This window comes from Rhopilema esculentum, chromosome 2 (assembly GCF_057945365.1).
Source record: "Rhopilema esculentum isolate cy_ngs chromosome 2, ASM5794536v1, whole genome shotgun sequence".
Classification (NCBI taxonomy): domain Eukaryota; kingdom Metazoa; phylum Cnidaria; class Scyphozoa; order Rhizostomeae; family Rhizostomatidae; genus Rhopilema; species Rhopilema esculentum.
The window spans coordinates 1326077-1344750 of record NC_142816.1 but is presented as its reverse complement, the minus strand read 5'-3'; the positions used below and the strand labels follow the sequence as shown (position 1 = coordinate 1344750).

The window sequence follows — 18674 nt, the reverse complement described above, 5'->3', positions numbered from 1 at the left end:
AATTTTGTGTCCCTACTACATTCCCCGATGTTTAGAGGCTAGTTTTGAGGGTAAGTTTATTTGATTGAGGAGTTTGTTGCAGTCTTATGCTGAGGGAGGCGTTTCTCCGAGGCCAGACACATCACTTGAAGAAATATGAAAGAATGTTATTTTACTTATTTCACTATGAATATTCTTCTAGCTGTGGATTGTTGAAGCTGAAGTTTGCGTGGGAGTCTTCAGAGGACATTCTGGCTGGCTTCATAGTGTGTGCTTTTCTCCGCACCCAAGTAAAAGAATTGTCACTGCATCAGCAGATGAAACTTGTAAAGTATGCAATAACCCAATTCTAATATCTTTTAAAATTGGAGTCAAGTTGACTAGTGTTTTGCGCGTACCTTATTCAAGATCATTAATATTTGCGCGTAACATTGTGGTCTTTTCTACATTCAGGCAAAAAATACTGTTAGTCCTTGAATGAGCCCCAGGGGGCTTATTTTACAAAAAATATTTTTGGGTGAGGGCTTATACGAGTGGGGGAGGGAGCTTTTTAGCAGCAGCCAAAAAGACTACCAGGATAAATTTTCTTTCTTTATTTCAGCCTGGTCATTATGCTGAAAAATAAAAAAAAATCCTTGAATTCGCTTTTCTCTCGAGCCCCCTCCCCCCTCGACTAAGCCTCCACCCTAAAACTACAAATTTTCAATAAGGCCCCCCTCAAATAAACCTCCACTGCTGCCGTAAATCCTTTTATTGGCCCCCCTCGATTTGTTGATTTACGCCATCTAAGGTTGCCTTTGGCGTTTCATTGAATTACTACAAAAATTCATACTTTTGGTAATGATCAATTAAATGTTGATAGAGAAATTCCTACTGAAATATACGAGATCTGTAATAATGTCTTCTTGATGTCTACTATAATTTTATAAGCCCTCCCCCCCCCTCGTATAAGCCTCCCTCGAATAGCCCACCATTCAAAAATATCAAAAATAAATAAGCCCCCAGGGGGCTAGTTCGAGGATTTACGGTATGTTGGGATGAACACATTGCTGCTTTGGCAATACCTCGGCCTGTGGTGGCTGTTTCGTGGGTGGGGCTTTTTTCAGTAAAATTACTTTAGGGTTAGGGGTTATTCGAGGGGGGGTCTTTTGCAAAGGCGGGGGCTAATACGATGACTTACGGAACTGTTGCATACATCGCTCCATGTTCAAATTCTAACTGATTTTTATTGATAAAGGAATATATCTGCTTACAAGCTTTAATTTTCTTTTCCTCTAAAAAGATGTTTGTCTGCTATGTTTTGCTTTACATTTCCACCTAAGTATATAGTTTGATTTTAATCTCAAAGATTTTCTTCTTTTCAGGTTTGGAAAGTGGAACCCGTTCAAGATCGTCCTGTGAAGCTTCGGAAGGTTTTTGATTCCAAACTCGCGGGCGTGCTTAGGCCTCTAATTGCCGCTGCCAACACAAACCACGAGCTCCAGGTATGAATTATAGCTAATCATGATAATTTTATGACTTACCATTATCACACAATTCATACACGATCAAAATATGTGATAAAATCATATACATCCTATCTATATCATATCCTATGTATATAAAGCCTCTGCAAAGCAAGTTGCCCTTATTTAGTTGTTCTAGTAGAAGTAATTGCAATATATGCGTGTAATAAATTTGTTTACATTCTGCTAAGAACAATTTAGGCCAGTGAACAACAAGCTACTCTTTTTATGTTTTTTTGTTGTGATTTCGTTAAAGCGATACAAAGTCAGTGCATGAATAGATATCAAAATCATGGCTATTTATGATGAAACATTGTCGCTTTTAAATTAAATAAATCTATTAATATGTCGATAGTAGTAAGTATTTTTGAATGAAAAATGCAGATAATTTCGTCACTTGAAGATAATAAGCTAGAGCGTTTGATAACTTTCTTCGTAACAATGAAAACATAGAAACTGATGGTATGTTAAGATAAATTTTCCTTTCAAACCTCCGTTTAAATCTTTACAGTGCTGAATAACTTCATACAATCTTGCAAAGTAATGATTGGTTTAGACCACAATGCAACTGAACTACCCGAGGGGCGAAAGCTCATACTCCTTTGATTTGGAGTTCCCATAATTTCATCTAAACGTTTTAACGTTAGTCCCTCAGATGTCAGTTAGTTGGTTAGTTGACTTCTCAACCCAATATCATTTCTCAGCTGATTTGTGCATATTAAAGCTGGCCTTTTCTTCCTTTAGTTTCCAGTGTTTAGTTTCCAACATTTTCTTATCATTTTCTCTTTCTGTCATTTCATATCTTATCATTTCATAGTTTCTTTTTAAGCAGATTTTTTATACTTTTTCAAGGTTACTATAGAGCTCTTTGTTTGTCATGTGCTCTTTTAATGAGATTGGAAATGTCAATTATAAAAGTGTTCACTGCTATTTAAAAAACTTGAAAAATTATACATCGATATATAGTTCTCAGTTGGCAAGTATGTATTAATATCGTCTTGTAGCTTCGTAGAATCTTCGATAAAAAACATCATTGTAGTCTTTCCCTTCAAATACGTTGCTGAGAAAAAAATTACTTGCTTGTGCCTAACGTTTGAGAAGCAAGTTAAATGGGTAATCAATTAAAGAATTGCTTGAAAGTATGAGACCAATAAGATGATTTTTCACTTGTAACTACTTGCCTGCTCCCTGCCCAAATATTGCAGCTTTTTTAACATATTGTGGGTGTTTAAATGAATTTGTTGTCTAAAGTTAATAGATGGGACAGACGGCACCTTGCTCCGAAGAAGTGATTCCTTGGGCGCCAAAATAACAGCATGTAAATTTGCAGTCAATGGGGATGTTGTCATTGTTGGTCTTAAAACTGGCGATATCAAGGTATACCATTACGTCTTTCGTTTAGTTTTAACAATTTTTAATATATAACTTACAAATATTAGATTCGCCTTTGTAGACTTCCTCGAAGAATCACGTTCCTAAATTATAACTGGGCTATGATTAGAAAATGGATCATCAAGGAATATTTCGAGAAGGAACTGACGCCATTGTTGTGTAAGGCCTATTAAAGAATTTGTTGTCAATTCACACAAATTGAAGCAAAACTTGTTTGATAACAATCTACCTTCAAATGACTGAGGAAACAGTTTGTCTACCAGTCCAAATTATGTGGATAGGACTTTTTGAAAAGGTTTTGGTTTTATTAAGTAGTCACCATCCTTGGCATCCAATTTGATTGGTTTTTCTGAATCTTCACAGTTAATTTTTATCAACTACTTTTCATTTTGTTCAGTTAATCCGTACTGAGGATTGCAATGTGGTCTTAACTGTCACGGCTGGGTCTTCGGCTATAACAGACTGTGCAGTGAGTGCTGATGGCAAAATGTTTGTCACTTGTTCAAGAGACAGTACGGTTAAAGTATGATTTCCCCTTTAGATTTCTCTATATGTTTTTTATTTCCGCAGTTAAATTGAGCTGACAATAAAAAGAGACCTTATTCCCTACAAGATTCAAAATATTCCAGTCATCGACCATCTTAGGTTTTTTAGCAAGAAGTGCACTGCCTTTCTCATATAATTTAGAATAATAGAACTTTTCATTATATTGTCAGAATGTTCTACTTAGCTTCTATTTTGATTTTCTAGCATCAAGGAGTGTAAGAATTTCCCTTAATGGACCTTACTACTTTTCGTATCTCATATATATAGCCTTTTATTTTATTTTTTTTTAATTTTTGACTAACTGCTTAGGTTTTTACGATTAAAATACCATATATTTTGTATTTTTTCTTCTATCCTACAACAAAAAGCCGTACTACTTGTGCTTTGTATTATTTCATGTCTTATTATACCATCCCGTATCATGTCGTAACATTTCATGTCATATCGTTGAAAGAACCGTATAATAGTACTTTCACTGGTAAGAAAATGATATTTATTTATAGGCCCGAGGGTGGCTCGGCGGCTAGGGTAGTCGATTTCAGATCCCAGGGTCTGAGGCTCCACTCCAAGCCATAACCAATCTTTTACCAAGCGTGAGGAGAGTCACCGTCTCTCTGTAATTCCAGGCGTAGGAATCTTGAAGTGTGGTCACATCGAGAGGGAGGGCCAGGACGCTGCTCAATAGGCGTCGCTTCTAATTATTAGGGTGTAGGCAGTGCTCTAGGTAGGCGTTCAGGCCTTGTTTGCCAACAAAGTGAGTGAGACAACTTTAAAAATTCACCGAAAAAGCACCCCTAGAAGGCAAAAAGCTGTCGTTTTTTAGATGAAATTTTGTTCCAAGTAACATTTGACAGTAGCACAGCTTCAGCTTGTTCTTGATTTGTTCTCAACAAATTGAGTGAGACAACTTTGAAAATTCACCGAAAAAGCACCCCTAGAAGGCAAAAAACTGTCGTTTTTGAGATGAAATTTTGTTCCAAGTAACATTTTACAGTAGCACAGCCTCAGCTTGTTCTTAATTTGTTCTTAACTTTTGACCAAAATTTTTAGGCTTGTGTTCTTATGAAATTGTTTTTATAAAAAAAAAGAGTGCAAAAAGGTATAAATGCAAATGTAAAAATTCACAAAACAAAATACGACCGCCTTCTTGTCAGTTAAGCGTTTGTATTTCTTGATAACATCGCTTTAAAATATCATTATTAACCATAGGTTTGGAGCTTCGAAGATCCAGATCTTGCTGTAGAGTGCCACGGGCACACTGGTGAAGTCACAAAGTGCGTTTTCTATCACCACCAACGCCATTTCGCAACATCGTCATATGATGGCACAGTTAAGGTAATACTTCTATTTCTCATTTTTTCACAAACCAACCAGTGTTATGGCATCCTATTTTGGGAAATAAAATCCCAGAGTTTAGTAATCCTCTTTTTAAAGGTAAATCTATGTTTATGAACTGTTTAATTGCCTGGTAATCGCATTAGACATAAAACGCCGATTTGCATCTTAAATCCGTCTTCTTCCATATTTAATCGTTTACAGCTCTCCTATATTTGTTTTTCTGTTAATTTTTTTAGCAAAGGCCTAGAAGGATAGATGCTTTCAGATTTTTTTCTCTGAATAAGCTCACTCATCCCAGGACAAATCTCGATAAAGCCAACACATTTTCTTCCTCTACTTCACCTTTTTTGGTGACCCACCTTCTATATTTCATGTCTAAAAATGTTATAATGACAAAGATATAAAAGTAAGATCAATCCGACCAAAGAGGATAAGAATTATTTGATTTATCAATGCTATTAAGCCTTCAATTTTCTTCCTGCCTTCTTGGCCCTTTGTCATTTTTCAGTTCATTACTTTGTTTAAAATCAAAGTAATTGTGCAAGTTAGGTATGCCTTTTGTGGCAAAGATGGACAAGCCTTCACCGAGTCTCGACATTTTAGTTTAGTTTTTAATTTAGTGCGTGTTTGCTTTCTATTACTGAATTATTCTTCAAGATTTCACCTCTTTTCAAAATTGATCATCTCGTTTCTACAGGTTTGGGATTTGGACAAAGGCAGCTGCTTATTTACATGTCATCATAATGATAATAACACAGTCCTATCCTGTTCAGTTTCACCTGATGATAAGATGATTGTGTCAACCTCAGCTGGGTCCACAGGCAAGGTACCACTCTGTACCATTCAACTGAAATGGATTCAATTCAAGTATAAAGGCCTTCATTGCATAATGTAATCATATACAATCAAGAAAATATAAATATGAATTTAGGCTTGGAACACTTGACAAGAACTGGCCTGAGCTATCGTGCAAAGTGCCCCCCCCCCCCCCACAAGTGCTTCGTTGCTAGTAATTAGTTTTTATTTTTATACTTGATTAGTTGAGACTATTCATATGATTTATGCCTGTATAAAAAAGGATAGAAAGGGAGTATACCTTTTGGCTTAGTTACGATTTCATTGCAGCGCCCCTAATAGATGTATTTTGCTCGATAGTCACAATAAGGTCTGAATTTATCTGACCTTATAGATCACACTTGTTTAGAGAACTCTTGATTTGTAATTTAAAGGGCATTGTTTGTAAGGATGTTGGGTACAAGGAGGCGAAATGGTATGGTTTCCCCTTAAGTTCAAAGGCACAATAAAAATTCCTCATAAATTGAAAAAAACTATTATCCATTTTTGACTTTACGCTATAAAATAGCTCCACGGTGAACTTTCTGTGAATTAGGTTTATTTTTTATACATTATGCGTCAACTTTATGTCATATGGATAAATTGGGCCTATATTTGGTGCATTGTTGTTCAATTTACACCTTGTAGCAGTGAAGGATTTAGGTCAACCTTATGACAACTGAGTTGTGTAATGGTACTTTATTTGGCACTCATGCCCATGGTTTATTAAATTTGTTCTATTGTGAAAACTTTTAGGTTAATCTAGTGACATTTATTATGTTCAATCTAGACTTTACCAAAGACTATTTTTTATTAACTCCGTAAGGCATTCGTACTTCGAATGGGCACATCTAAACTGCGGAGGAGTCCGAATGCCTTACAGATTTCTCCTTCGCAGTTTATATGTGCCCTCGCAGTAGTACGAATGCCTTACAGAGTTAACAAAAAATAGACTTTGGGAACGTTTATGTTCCATCCAAAGTTGTGTTTATTTCTCTTCAAATTTGTTTGCATAGTGTAAGAACTTGCATGTTGAAAGACGTTTTAAATCTAAAAGATTTTTGAAGACCTGGCAATGATTTGAGTCAGATAATTGTAAAAAGTCTAACTGGCTGCTTCTAGTCTTGAATCATTCAATCTTCTTTTCTTCAGCTTTGGAATGCGGAAACAGGGAAACTTTTGCATACCTTAACAGGACATTCTGACTGTGTGAGATGTGCCTCTTTTTCACCTGATAATACTTTGGTAGTTACTGGCTCTGATGACAGTACCATCAAGGTATGAATGTTTAATTTCTTGTTATGCAATAGCTTGATTTTGTATTTTGCAAACTTCAAATCTTTCATTGGCCATATCTCAACCAATTATTAAGATATTTAACAGACTTTCCATATTCTAAGGTATTTTATTTAGGTTTTTTTAGCTTATAGCGGTCAAAAGTCAAAGATTCTAAAAATATGTTTTATGGCGCCACACTTTAGGACTCTACTGCCTCTTTCTCCCTCCTCCTGAATTTCCACGGGAGTAGGAGATACACTTCCATAGCAACTGATCGGCGCCAATTTTAACCTGAAGCAAAGGGAAAATGTTTATAGCTGGCTTCTGAATTTTGTCAGTTACCATAGGAAGCTTGTGGGGTATGGGGTGTGATACCTGATCATTCATACTAAGGTTTTCTTATGCTAACACCAAAGATCAACTTTGTGAGTTTGCTCTTTTAACCTCATTTTGAATCTACATGTAACGTAAATACTGAGCTCTGTTGGAATTGTTTTGACACAATTGTCAAGTCAAGGCATAGATAAAGTTTAGAAGCTTGAGCATCACTTGCCGCATCGAACTAAAAGCCGATCAAGCCTCTGTATATACAATTTCGCATTCGTTTGTACTTAACCTTGGGTAGCAGTTCTCTAAGCATACGTTAATAAAGAGTTATGTTGCTTTTAGTTCTCGGGGGTAATTAGGAGATGCTTAACACCCATTGATGCATCTCGCTTATCTTTTGTCGTATCTTTTCGTTCAATAGATTTGGGATACACGTTCAGGACAAAATCTAGCAACATGTGAAGGACATAAGGTTTGGGTGACAGATGTACAATTTTCATCCAGTGGCGACTCGTTTGTTTCAGTAAGCAGTGATATCAAGGTAGGGAGAAATTGTTGCCTCTACAAAACTACAAACAGTGTATGTCGGCGCAAACGACAGACAATTCTGGCTACTTCTAGCATTAATCTATTTCTCTCCGGATAGGCAATGGGATTTTTCCCCTTGAGAAATTGCGACGTTTAATGGTACTTTTGATGGGGATATAAATGTATAATATCTGCTTTCCACAAATAGTAAGTATATGGCAAAGAAGCATATGCCTATCGTTATTTCTAGCAAGTTTTACTGCCTAATTAAGGCGACTTTCTATAACTTACATGAAGTATTTGTTTGGTTATATGTAATGAAATGAGTAAGCTTCTTGGCAAATCAAGCGCCGTGCCTTTGCTGTGTGATGAGACCCACTGTGGTAATTTTTTTCGGAGCCAGCCTAGATTTTATGCCTCGGCTTGGGTAAAGTAAGATCCCGTTTACACGACACCGGGATAATCAATAAGTTATGATCGGGCATCATTATAGGTGGGTCCTAAATCATTTGACACGGAACTTGGTATACTTTGAAAAATTTAAAAATTAGATTAAGCCTATGATTGAATTCAAGCAGACGTCCGATCTTCCCGGGAGTCGCGTTTTATTTTGGGTTTTTTGAGCTCTTTATATTTTTTTTTTCGTTAGAACTGGTAGAGCAAAGTGATCTTCCATAATACTTTTGATATTTCGATCCAAGCTTTAAGCCAAGAGAGGTGAAATCCTTATTTGTACTTTCGCGGTAAGATTAGCGGTAAATGTCAGCGGTAAAAGACACCACCCACTCCCCAACTTTTTTATACAAAACCTAAGAAGAACAAATAACGGGAATTTTATCGATTTAACTTTTTAACCGATAAAACTATTGTTTTTTCTAGCATTCTTTGTAATAAATTAGTTGATATTAAACAGGATTTTATCTTTAATTTCTAGTGGTGGAAAAGAGATGGCACGCTTCTTCAAACGTTCTTAGTCAGAGGGAACTACCTACGACTTATAGAAGTGTCAAATGACTTTAAAAAATTCATTACTATAGATGATACCGGACAAATGTACATCTTAGGTGCTATTTAATTTGAGCTGGAGCAGTATACATGGATTTGCAAAGCAATTTTTATCTTTAAAACAATACTGTCTGCTACCAAAAATGTTTAATCAGAGACGACAGAGCATTTTTGAAAGGGTGGCCTATGTTTTCTTGTATTTTGCTCAATATTTCCCAGCCTTTGAAGTTTTGAACCTCTTAATCAATCTAATTAATGCTGAACAAATCTTGCTGTGATTTTAGGCTAATTGGTTATTTTCCTTTTATTTAGCTCACTCTCTAGGTATTGCTCACAAGTTGTCTTTCTAGGTATTGCTCACGAGTTAATATCTGATTCTTAGTTTTTGTGACACGTTTTGTGATTCTTAGTCATCAGAAGCTGAGCCCCCCTTGTTAATGCCGAAAAGTGGCATCTTCTACTTTTGCCATTGTTTTTCACAACATTTTGTGCAAGAGTCCCCCTTGTTATTTTGATAACACGACACCACTAGTCAAAAGCTAATCACTTTCGCGTATCTCGCAAATCTTTTTCGACAAAGTTTTGATACGACGCCTCGATATACTTTAGACATGTTTTATTATGGAGTATTTTTTGGAACAATTGTCAGTATGACTAAAAGTTTATTCAAGGAACGAACGAAAATAGGGTTGACTTGGTTATATAGTTCGTACCATTAACCTCTCTAATAAAAAGTTTGGAATGTTGTACAGTAATATGAAAATAACCTAAATATTGTGAAATTGAGAAAAAAATTTTCGATTCTTTTATGCTAAAACTCAAATGCAATCGTTTAATATCAACAATGACTTAGTAAAAATATTTTGATAGATAGATCGTAAAATAATTGCATTGTTTCTGCCATGAATGTACAATAAGTAAATGTTTCTGCATTGCGTTTAAAGTCCTTGAACAAATGAACCGAACGTATCAAGCGAAACACGCCAATAGCAGTAGAAGGTGAGTGTCCACCGTTTGGGAGAATAGCTCTGTTGTTAGGGGCGCTGACTACAGATCGAAGGGTCTAGAGTCTGAGTCACTGACAACACCAAACTCTTAGAGTGAGGGGAGTCCCCAGCTCTCTACCTTTCCAGACGTAGGACTCACGAGGTGAGGTCATATCGAGAGGAAGGACCAGGACACTGCTCCATAAGCAAATTTCCTCAGTGTTCTAAAAACTACCTTCGGGTGTTAGTTAGAAACAAATACAAAAAGTGAGGATAGATGGATTAGCTTATCTGCGAAATTTCATTATGGCTCTGATAGCACAACTTAAAGATTTATTTTTTGGTTTTATGGCGAACTTCAACAGCACGGTTTTATCAAGTATTTCTATAGAAGAAGTAGTTTTTCAATGCACGGTTCACCATAACTAGCTAATCATAACTGCTCATTGAGTATCAGAAGATCTCTATTTTTTAGTACAATGATCTTTTAGACCTTAGGAGTGCTATCTATCGCGATGCGACAACCACCGCCCCCCCCCCCCTAATATTTCTTTGTCCTTCGGTAAATTTTGCTTCCGGTAAAATACATTTTTTGGCTATCAGTAGCAACAAAATAACGCCAGATTTTACTTTATTTTTTAACTTCTTAACCCTAAAGTCAAAAACTGAATTTTGAAAATGGGTATTCAATTAATCTCCAGCAACCTGAAGGGTGTGGCACCAAAATCCAGTTAGTGTCAGAGAGAGAGAGAGACAGAGAGAGAGACAGAGAGAGAGACAGAGAGAGAGAGACAGAGAGAGAGAGAGACACAGAGAGAGAGAGCCTCTCTCTCTGTCTCTCTGACAACCTCTTAGATAGCTGTTTCTTGAGAGCTTTTTTAAGTGCAGGATATTGATAGGGTATGATACATCAACTAGAATAACTCAAAAGATATACGTTATTGTAAAATGTCTATGTCCACTTTAGTTTAATCAGTTCTGAATAAGGAACTTTACCACATTTGAAATAAAGCTTTTTTGGTGCATTTCGTATTTCATTACAGACCAAAAAATGCAAGTAGAAGCATAGTAACAAGCGTGTAAGTAAAGCCCACTTTCCCTGGTGCACTTGACGCCGTCTTCTGTGTTGTACATATCTGGGGAGTGGCTGTTGGTTGCTTTGTATTCGCTTTCGCCAATGCCAGTACGTTCGGTAGCGTGTTGTGCCAAAATGTCATTCTTTTCGGGCTGAAGTCCTGTTGAACGGTGTCATTTATGTTTATCTCGAGGTACTTCTTGTCAGTCAGGTTATACAATGGCCACTTGCTATCAGCAACACCGTTCTTTGCAAAATCGGTCCACATTTTCATCAATTTTAGACTTTTGTTCTTGTCCGTTTTTGTATAGTTTGATACAAACCAATCCGATGCACCTAGAACCGGTCTACCGAATACAAAACCCAGCTCTATGGCATGGGAAACACCCAGTGAAGGATTTTTAAGGTTCTCTGGCAAGAATGTGAAATAATAGAGGAAGACACGTTTTCCTGCTTTTGCCCAGTCGCCAGCCAATCTTATGATCCCCTCTCTAAAATAAATATCGCCAATAAATTCCTTGCATGACAACTGGAGACTAAGATTCTCAGGTTTAGTAAACCTATTATACTCAAAGGATGCAACTTCGGTTGCCATTGCTGTGTCTTCTTTGTAACGCAGTTGTAAGGTTTCTTTAACTGTTTGGTGATATGAAAGCTTAGTCCATTCAATAGATGGAATGAACATCGTTCCTTCATCTTTGTTAAAACCTATCATAAGTTCCACGTCAGGAACGGGCAACTTGCCCATTATACTTTCTTGAAAAGGAAACACTGTTATCACTTTGCCATCGACAGTAGGGGAAATTAGCGGATAACTTTTTGATGTGATTTGCTTGAATAACAAGTAAAGTGCAGATTTGCTACGCAGACATTTTGCAGTGCTTGTTCTATTACACCCCGAACGTTGAGCAAAGTTATACGCCATGGTGTTGTTCTGCTTCTCATATACAGCCCATATATTCAAGGCAGACCCACTTTCTGCAATGGCACGAGTAAACAACCCTTTAGTCATCGGTGAGAGCAACAACAATGACACACAGCCAGCTCCAGCACTTTCGCCAAATATTGTCACTTTGCTTGGATCGCCCCCAAAGTCTGAAATGTGTTCCTTGACCCACTTTAAGGCAAGAATCTGGTCCTGCAGGCCGTAGTTGCCGGTTAATTCAGTGTCGGGAATGCTGTAGAACCCAAGAATACCAAGACGGTAATTAATTGTGACAACCACAACATCATGTAGAGCTGCCAACGCCTCTCCATTATACTGATGGCCTGCGCCACCTGTATAGCTCCCACCATGAATGAAAACCTTGTAAAGAAAAACCAATTTCAATTAGAGCAAAAGCCGTCAAAAGTTAAGTCGGTAAAAACTAAATGAACTGCAGAAGGGCTAAGGGGGAATGAACTGCGGAAGGGCTAAGTGCAAAAATTGTTTTAAGTTTGCAAATTTTTATCAAATAAAGCACAACCAAAGCGTAATAAATTGTTTTAAAAAATGGTTTCTTGGAGCGCCACTCTCTTTATTGCTTAAAAGCTCTCAAAGATTTGCTGTAAAGCATCGTTTTTATAATGGAATTCCAAATTTGGAACGGTGCGCAATCGTACGGTATTCGTAGATTGCCCATCTTGTCATTTCACAAATACTGTAACAAACCAAAAACAAGAGATAGAAAGCTAGTTGTTTAATACTATGAATGAATTATAATTAATGACTTTTTCTGTCTCATACTTGATTTTCAAGGCATGGCCCAAAATCGTGCCAAAATAGTATCATTATCGCGAACTTAGAATGTTGTAAGGCGATAAACTCACAAAAAACTCGAAATAGAAGTTATATATTTCTTTCTAGGTAACAAAACAATAACAAGCTGGCTATATACTCTCATCGCATTCTTGCTTGTAAGAATAGTAAAAGTCATGTTTCTAAAGCTCTTTACACCCACGCGCTCGCTCCTTCCCCGCGGTTAATTGTAAGCAGTTTTTATTTTACACATTAAGATAAAATTGGGGATTCAGAATATTCCCATCAAATGACAGATTCAAGATTTCGCCGCATATAGAAAAAGACCGAAGTATAATCTTAATACCTTCTAAAGATCAAACACGTAGAGTAAAGGGAAGGCCGCAGAAAATGGGGGTCAAGGAGGAATTGTCTTAGGGCCTCCAGGTCTAGGGGTCTCATTAAATTAGGAATTCCATTATAAAAACGATGCTTTACAGCAACCGTTTTTGCTTGTTCCAAATGCACAATTTTTATTTTCCACACCTTTTAACTCAGGTGTTTATCTATTTTTGAGTCAAAATTGTTGTTTATAACTAATTATCAACATTCTATGGAATTGTTCTGCGCCACCATCATTGTTTCCGTCATTATTTGATCTGACTGGGTGTCTGGTCTAAATAAAGGTATATACGAAAGCAGAAACACACTTACCATTACATCCATTTTTCTAGCTGTTGCAGTTCTTTTTCTAAAAATGTTTAGGTACAAGCAATCTTCTCCTCCTTTAACCTTCCGTGTAGTGACATCATATTGGAGACAGGTGACTTTAGTTCCATTGATCACTTTCGTCCATGGTTCTACTTTTTCTGGTGGCGCAAATCTCAAGTTTCCCAGGGGTGGCTTGCCAAAAGGCACACCCCAAAAAGTATCGACAAGGCTACCACTTAGGTTTCTTGTTGTACCTAAGAAAAGTTTGGCAACGAATTAGACAGTTTTAATTCGAAAATCGAAAATCTAAAATGGTTAGATGGTAGGTTATGGTAGGTAGGATAAGTATAGCCTGCAGGCTAGATAAGTAAAGTAACGACAGGGTGGCTGAATATAAGTGATATATAGGAGATATATAGAGATTAGGCAAAGAAATGTTGTTCTGATGATTGAGTATATGGGATTTACGAAAAAGGCCAGAAAGGAGAAGATAAATGGACCTGAGAAGAGAAATTGGCCTGAGAAGAGAAATTGGCCTGAGAAGAGAAATTGGCCTGAGAAGAGAAATTGGCCTGAGAAGGCCGGAAAGAAGGGGACAATTTAGTATCAACATGGGGTTTCTTCCATGTTCCAGCCACAATGTAAAGAAAATAAATTTTCAGCATATCGTTTTTACTCAATTTAACGGCGGACTTTGAATAAACGCCGGTCTCGAATAAACGCCGAACAACGCCGGAAATATTGCAACAAACAATCAACATTGTTGTCCGGAAATTGATAAAAAAGATCAAGAAATGTGTTGGCTATCGATGCAGTCGAGCTAGAACCATTTTTGAGCTTACACCATTGTACAAGAACGCCGGAGCAAATTTTGAACGTGGAGGGGGGGGGGGGGGGGGTTGGGGGATCTTTCGCAAATTGGTAAACTATCATGTTGGTTTAAGACCATTATCTTTGATGCCACGACAACACCAGGGAAAAAGTTTAATCTAACTTCAAAGCGATAGCCACAGAAAATGGGCTACATTGTAGATAAACTTGTATACTGTCCTGTTGAAATAAAAAGTAAATATGCTGTTTTGCTTAGATAAGCATAGCCTTCGTGAACGCAAACAGAAGATGTTCATTCTATTTGTCGACTATGAAGTCAGGTTTGAGCCTTTTGAAAAACCACCATAAATATTGAACTTTTACGTGAAATGACCGCGTTTTCAGAAAATCTTCTATTTGAACAGGTGCCTCTATTTCCACAGAGATGTTTTTTTAATTGCTCCAAGATCTGCAGAGACGCCATGGACATGTTATGCCGCTGCTAATAAGCTACTTTTTTGCTGCTAATTTGAAACATCGCCCATTGTGGACGATTCGACCCTTGAATATTCGTCCTTTGTTTTGCCCTTAGTTGCATCAGTAAGAAAAATGCCCTTTTTCTTACTGAAAAATGCCATCAAACCCCCATCAGGTGAAATTTCTTAATTATCTACTCTGATATGCTTGCTGCAAATATTAACGGTTCATCTTTTATATGAAACATGCACCTTTTTTCCATAAGAACATACTTTTAAGAACATCAACCCTCGGTTTAATGATATAAACAGGAACTAATGCCAAATGCAGTGCACTTTGTCGAGCTTTTTCTACTGAGTCCTGCAACTTTTTTATCCTGGAAAGGTTGTTATAAGGTAGTGGTCCGAAGCCTTTAAATATGGACTAAATTCTCTCACGTTTGGAGGCAGCCTCCTACGGAAAACTCTAGATGATGGATGGCACCCTGAAAAATTTCAAAAAGGGGATGGCAAAGTGGAATTGCGAATGGTGCAATTGTTTAATTTGTAAATTATTTTTTGGTTGTATTTTTAAATAGATTTAATTAGTTTAATAAACTATTTGTATATTTTATCATCTTTTGATAATAACATGATGATGATAGTTTTGATGGTTATGATGATCACGTGCAACAGTAGAAAGCAACAGTTCAACTCGCTCGCCTTAAAAACAGTAGCTGGGCGCAGAATATTATAGCCACCCCCTCCTTCCCGAAAAAAAACTTCTATTGCAACCCTGCTTAAAAACGAGGGTCAGCAAGTGCTCTGTATCATTTTTCCAAGGAAGGGGGCCTATGAGTATATGTAGAAGAATGAGTCTGGGAAAAGTCCAGGATGCGAAAGCATCCCAGCATCCCTTGCCAGTCCAACACGCCACTGCTTATCGAAAACATAAAGCCTAAAATGAATTTAATTCATTGAATTATATAGGCCTGACGATTCTGACGATTCGCTCTGACGATTCGCATGGGAACCGCTGTACAAAGTATCATCAATTCCTCTAGAATATAGAGTTGTCTTTCCAATGAATGTCGATTGAAGATCGTGTGATGAGTTAGAGAAAAGTTTTTTTTTGATACACCGATGAGCGGTTTTTGCTCAAATCGTCAGACAGCCCCTCGCATCGCACGATCCCATAGACAGGAAGTAGATGAACTAAGGCAAGAATTTCATACTTTTGAAATATCTCGAAAAAGCTTTGTTGCCTGCAAAACGTACTTGAAATAACAGTTAAAGTGACAAACAATGATCATATGTTAACCAATTTGTTAATAAATCATCGAATAATGCTTCAAAGGGAAAATAATAGATAAAAGTCATGAGGTGGTTTTCATAAGCAAACATTGCAAAGTTTTCTCCTTCTACCCATCGCCCCCGTTTAAGACAGGGTGCAAATAATGCAGATAAAAATCGATTTTTTTGAAGATCAGTTATCAAATAACAGTCAAACTTTAAAAAATCATGTTTACGGCCGGTTTTTTGGCCAAAACTGACGACTTGCCGGTCCTTAAAAAATGGCCAAATTTCAAGAAGGCTGTTCTAGTGTCAAACTTTAAGTGGAAATTTCCCCAACTTTCTCGGTGGCAATATGCTTGTAGATGCAAAATTCCTCTCAAATGTTGCTGGGATGCTAGAAAAATGTAAAAATCCGGCTGATTTTTGTCAATGGGGAAAAGCTATTTTTGATACACTGACCCTCGATTTTCTTGAAAAGCTCAATTTCGCAAGTTTTTCAGAGGGCATATTTTTACTGGAAAACTGTAGGTTTGAGTCGAAAGGTGCAAATTCCTCTAGAATATCGAGTTGCCTTTCCAATAAATCTCGATTGAAGATCCTGTGGTGATTTTGCGAAAAGTTATTTTTGATACTTCGACACGCAGTTTTCGATTAATGTCGGAAAATTGTCAAATTTTACTAAGTCTTTACTAATACATCTTACGAAATTTTTAGTTTCCAAATGCTAAATTCCTCTTAAACAATCTTCAAATATGTTGTTAAAACAAAAGTAAACTTAATATCCCTTTTAAACTAAAAGTTATTGATGATACTTTGTACAGCGGTTTCCGTGCGAATCGTCAGAACGAATCGTCAGAATCGTCAGGCCTATATAATTCAATTCATTTGTTAGCCCCTTTATTCTGAAACTCTGCTAGCAAAATGATAGCTATGAGCTTATGAAGTTTTCAAGTAGCAAATCTTGCCCATCTAAGGCTAATATTAGTATTTACTAGGATCTTCCTTACCTACGTCTTTGTTGTTAATATCCTAAGATGCAGTTTCTAGCCTTCCCAAATATCTTATATGCAGTCGCCGGCCATCTCAAAATTTATGCTACCAACATTATGTAGCATTGACAGATAATATTTAACATGCTTCCACTGTCCCCTGTATGTATAATCTGAATAGAGGTTATGTGGAGAACACATATCTCTATGGAGAACATTTAGATATGTTCTGTATCTAAATACATTGGCTTACCTTGCACGCTTCCGAGTCCTTTGATGCTAACTACAGTACATTCGATGGCTGAATGATGCAATGCCAACACCAGGAATATAACTCGATATAATGCCATTGCTGCATACATCATGCACGCCAATACCAGTTAGCATGCACTTCAAAAAGAAATCAGCTGACTTTGCCAGTTTGCAGCTTTATACCAGTTTCAACCGCCGACAGATTACTAGAAACGGAAGTAGTAATTCTTCTTTCAATTCTTTATTTATATCTCAAAACGTGTCGTGACAATAATGGCCCGCCCGCAACAACTCTAGTTACAGTTTTATTTTTCAACCAGAACAGCTGTTAGAAAATTAACTGTACCCTGTTATTCACATACTTCGATCGATTGTAAAAGCCGGGGATGAGATGAGGCTACAGGGCCGGCGAAACCGGGGGGCCGGTAGGCCATGGCTCCTCCCCTCCCCCACTTTTCTGCAGAGCTAAAAAAAATTTAGGCAAAAATGGAAATAAATTTAGTATGTGATTCTGTAAGTAACTTTGCTTAGAATTCTCTTAAATGTGTCCTTAGCTTTACCTTGGTTGCTGTCTTTACCATAGAAGACATACATAAAATTGAATATAGAATTAGATCGAAGAAATCGGTCATTGTTTAAGTTTTACAACGAGTATCAGCTTGGCTTAGCAAATAGATCGAGAAGCCTAGTCCAGAATAACTTGATGCCAGCACAAACTGGCAGAGTTTCGTTTTTCTATTGCCTAAACTTGGCTCACACAGTTTACTTGTTGCCAACAAATTTCTCAAAAACATTACGAAAAGAGAGAGATCGCTATTGAAGGGAAAGGAACTGATGAAAAGAAAATTTTTGAGAACATGAGAAAGAATGGGCAGATTCTGGGCCTAAAATAAGCGTGGATCTGTAACACTGTAATTGTAGAAAGTGCAACATAAAATACCAATCGAAACGCCTAAGAAAGAAATGGGAACATTTTTTCAATTCGAAGTGAATGCTCAATCCCAGCCTTATGTATTGCACTCATTTTTTATAAGAAAATTGCGATAAGAAATGAGCAATGGACAATAAAACAGAATTAAAAAACTTCAGAACCCGAAGCTTCAGTACATGCGGAGAAAAATCAATTGCGCTTTATGATATTGTTGTGTGCTATTTTGAAGTAATATGGAATCTGTATACAGCTTTGATTTCAAGACATCATCTCAATTTAGTTTGCTTTTATTATTTGCTTCAAAAAAGACACTGAGCCTAAAGACCAAGACCGAGATTATGATCTCCTGCCCGTAATGTATTTTGGGGTTTATGTAATATCTTTCAGTAGATTTCAGAAAAAGCTATAAAGCAATTCAACTCAGGTGTTTTAAATTGGAGAAGCATTGGAAAAATTCCTCTCAAGGTTACAGCAGCTGAACGATGATAAGCCTCTCGGTGGTAGCTGGGAGGAACATACAATTTGGATGGGAATGTTGCATGACAGGGACTATAGTCCTCCCCAACTTTGTTTGCAGTAATGGTTTAGAAAATGTTTTGAAAATTTTACGCTAACCAACGCATTAGTAGCAGTTCTGCTGGGAACACGTTTTTTGTTCTTTTTGATGGTGCTTTATCTTGTGCTGTCAAAGATAAATTTGTATTTTATCTAACTCAGTTT

At 37.0% G+C, this 18674-nt stretch overlaps 2 protein-coding genes across 2 annotated transcripts in view; one reads left to right on the top strand and one right to left on the bottom strand.

Annotated features, from left to right (window-relative positions):
• Positions 1 to 10919, top strand: part of LOC135695346 (apoptotic protease-activating factor 1) — a 33539-nt gene extending 22620 nt beyond the window's left edge. Inside the window, exons 14-22 of the mRNA XM_065214415.2 lie at positions 182 to 310; positions 1344 to 1463; positions 2736 to 2861; positions 3274 to 3399; positions 4632 to 4757; positions 5458 to 5586; positions 6747 to 6872; positions 7621 to 7740; positions 8662 to 10919. Of these exons, the coding sequence (XP_065070487.2) occupies positions 182 to 310; positions 1344 to 1463; positions 2736 to 2861; positions 3274 to 3399; positions 4632 to 4757; positions 5458 to 5586; positions 6747 to 6872; positions 7621 to 7740; positions 8662 to 8802 (1143 nt within the window). The 3' untranslated portion in view covers positions 8803 to 10919. The remainder of the gene's footprint in view (positions 1 to 181; positions 311 to 1343; positions 1464 to 2735; positions 2862 to 3273; positions 3400 to 4631; positions 4758 to 5457; positions 5587 to 6746; positions 6873 to 7620; positions 7741 to 8661) is intronic.
• On the bottom strand, positions 10681 to 17358 carry LOC135695348 (fatty acyl-CoA hydrolase precursor, medium chain). Its single transcript, XM_065214417.2, has 3 exons — positions 17025 to 17358; positions 13225 to 13475; positions 10681 to 12099 (listed from the first exon to the last, which is right to left on the bottom strand). The coding sequence occupies exons 1-3, from the start codon at positions 17134 to 17136 to the stop codon at positions 10756 to 10758; spliced, it is 1707 nt and encodes a 568-aa protein (XP_065070489.2). The 5' UTR covers positions 17137 to 17358; the 3' UTR covers positions 10681 to 10755.
• Positions 17359 to 18674: the final 1316 nt, after the last annotated feature.

What these genes read in the sequence shown, in the direction of transcription:
- LOC135695348 (XM_065214417.2), bottom strand. Translation starts at nt 17,136, where the DNA reads ATGATGTATGCAGCAATGGCATTATATCGAGTTATATTCCTGGTGTTG. An exon ending in AGGACTCGGAAGCGTGCAAG is followed by an intron (nt 13,476 to 17,024) that starts GTAAGCCAATGT and finishes AACTTTTCTTAG; the next exon opens with GTACAACAAGAAACCTAAGT. An exon ending in CTAGAAAAATGGATGTAATG is followed by an intron (nt 12,100 to 13,224) that starts GTAAGTGTGTTT and finishes TTTCTTTACAAG; the next exon opens with GTTTTCATTCATGGTGGGAG.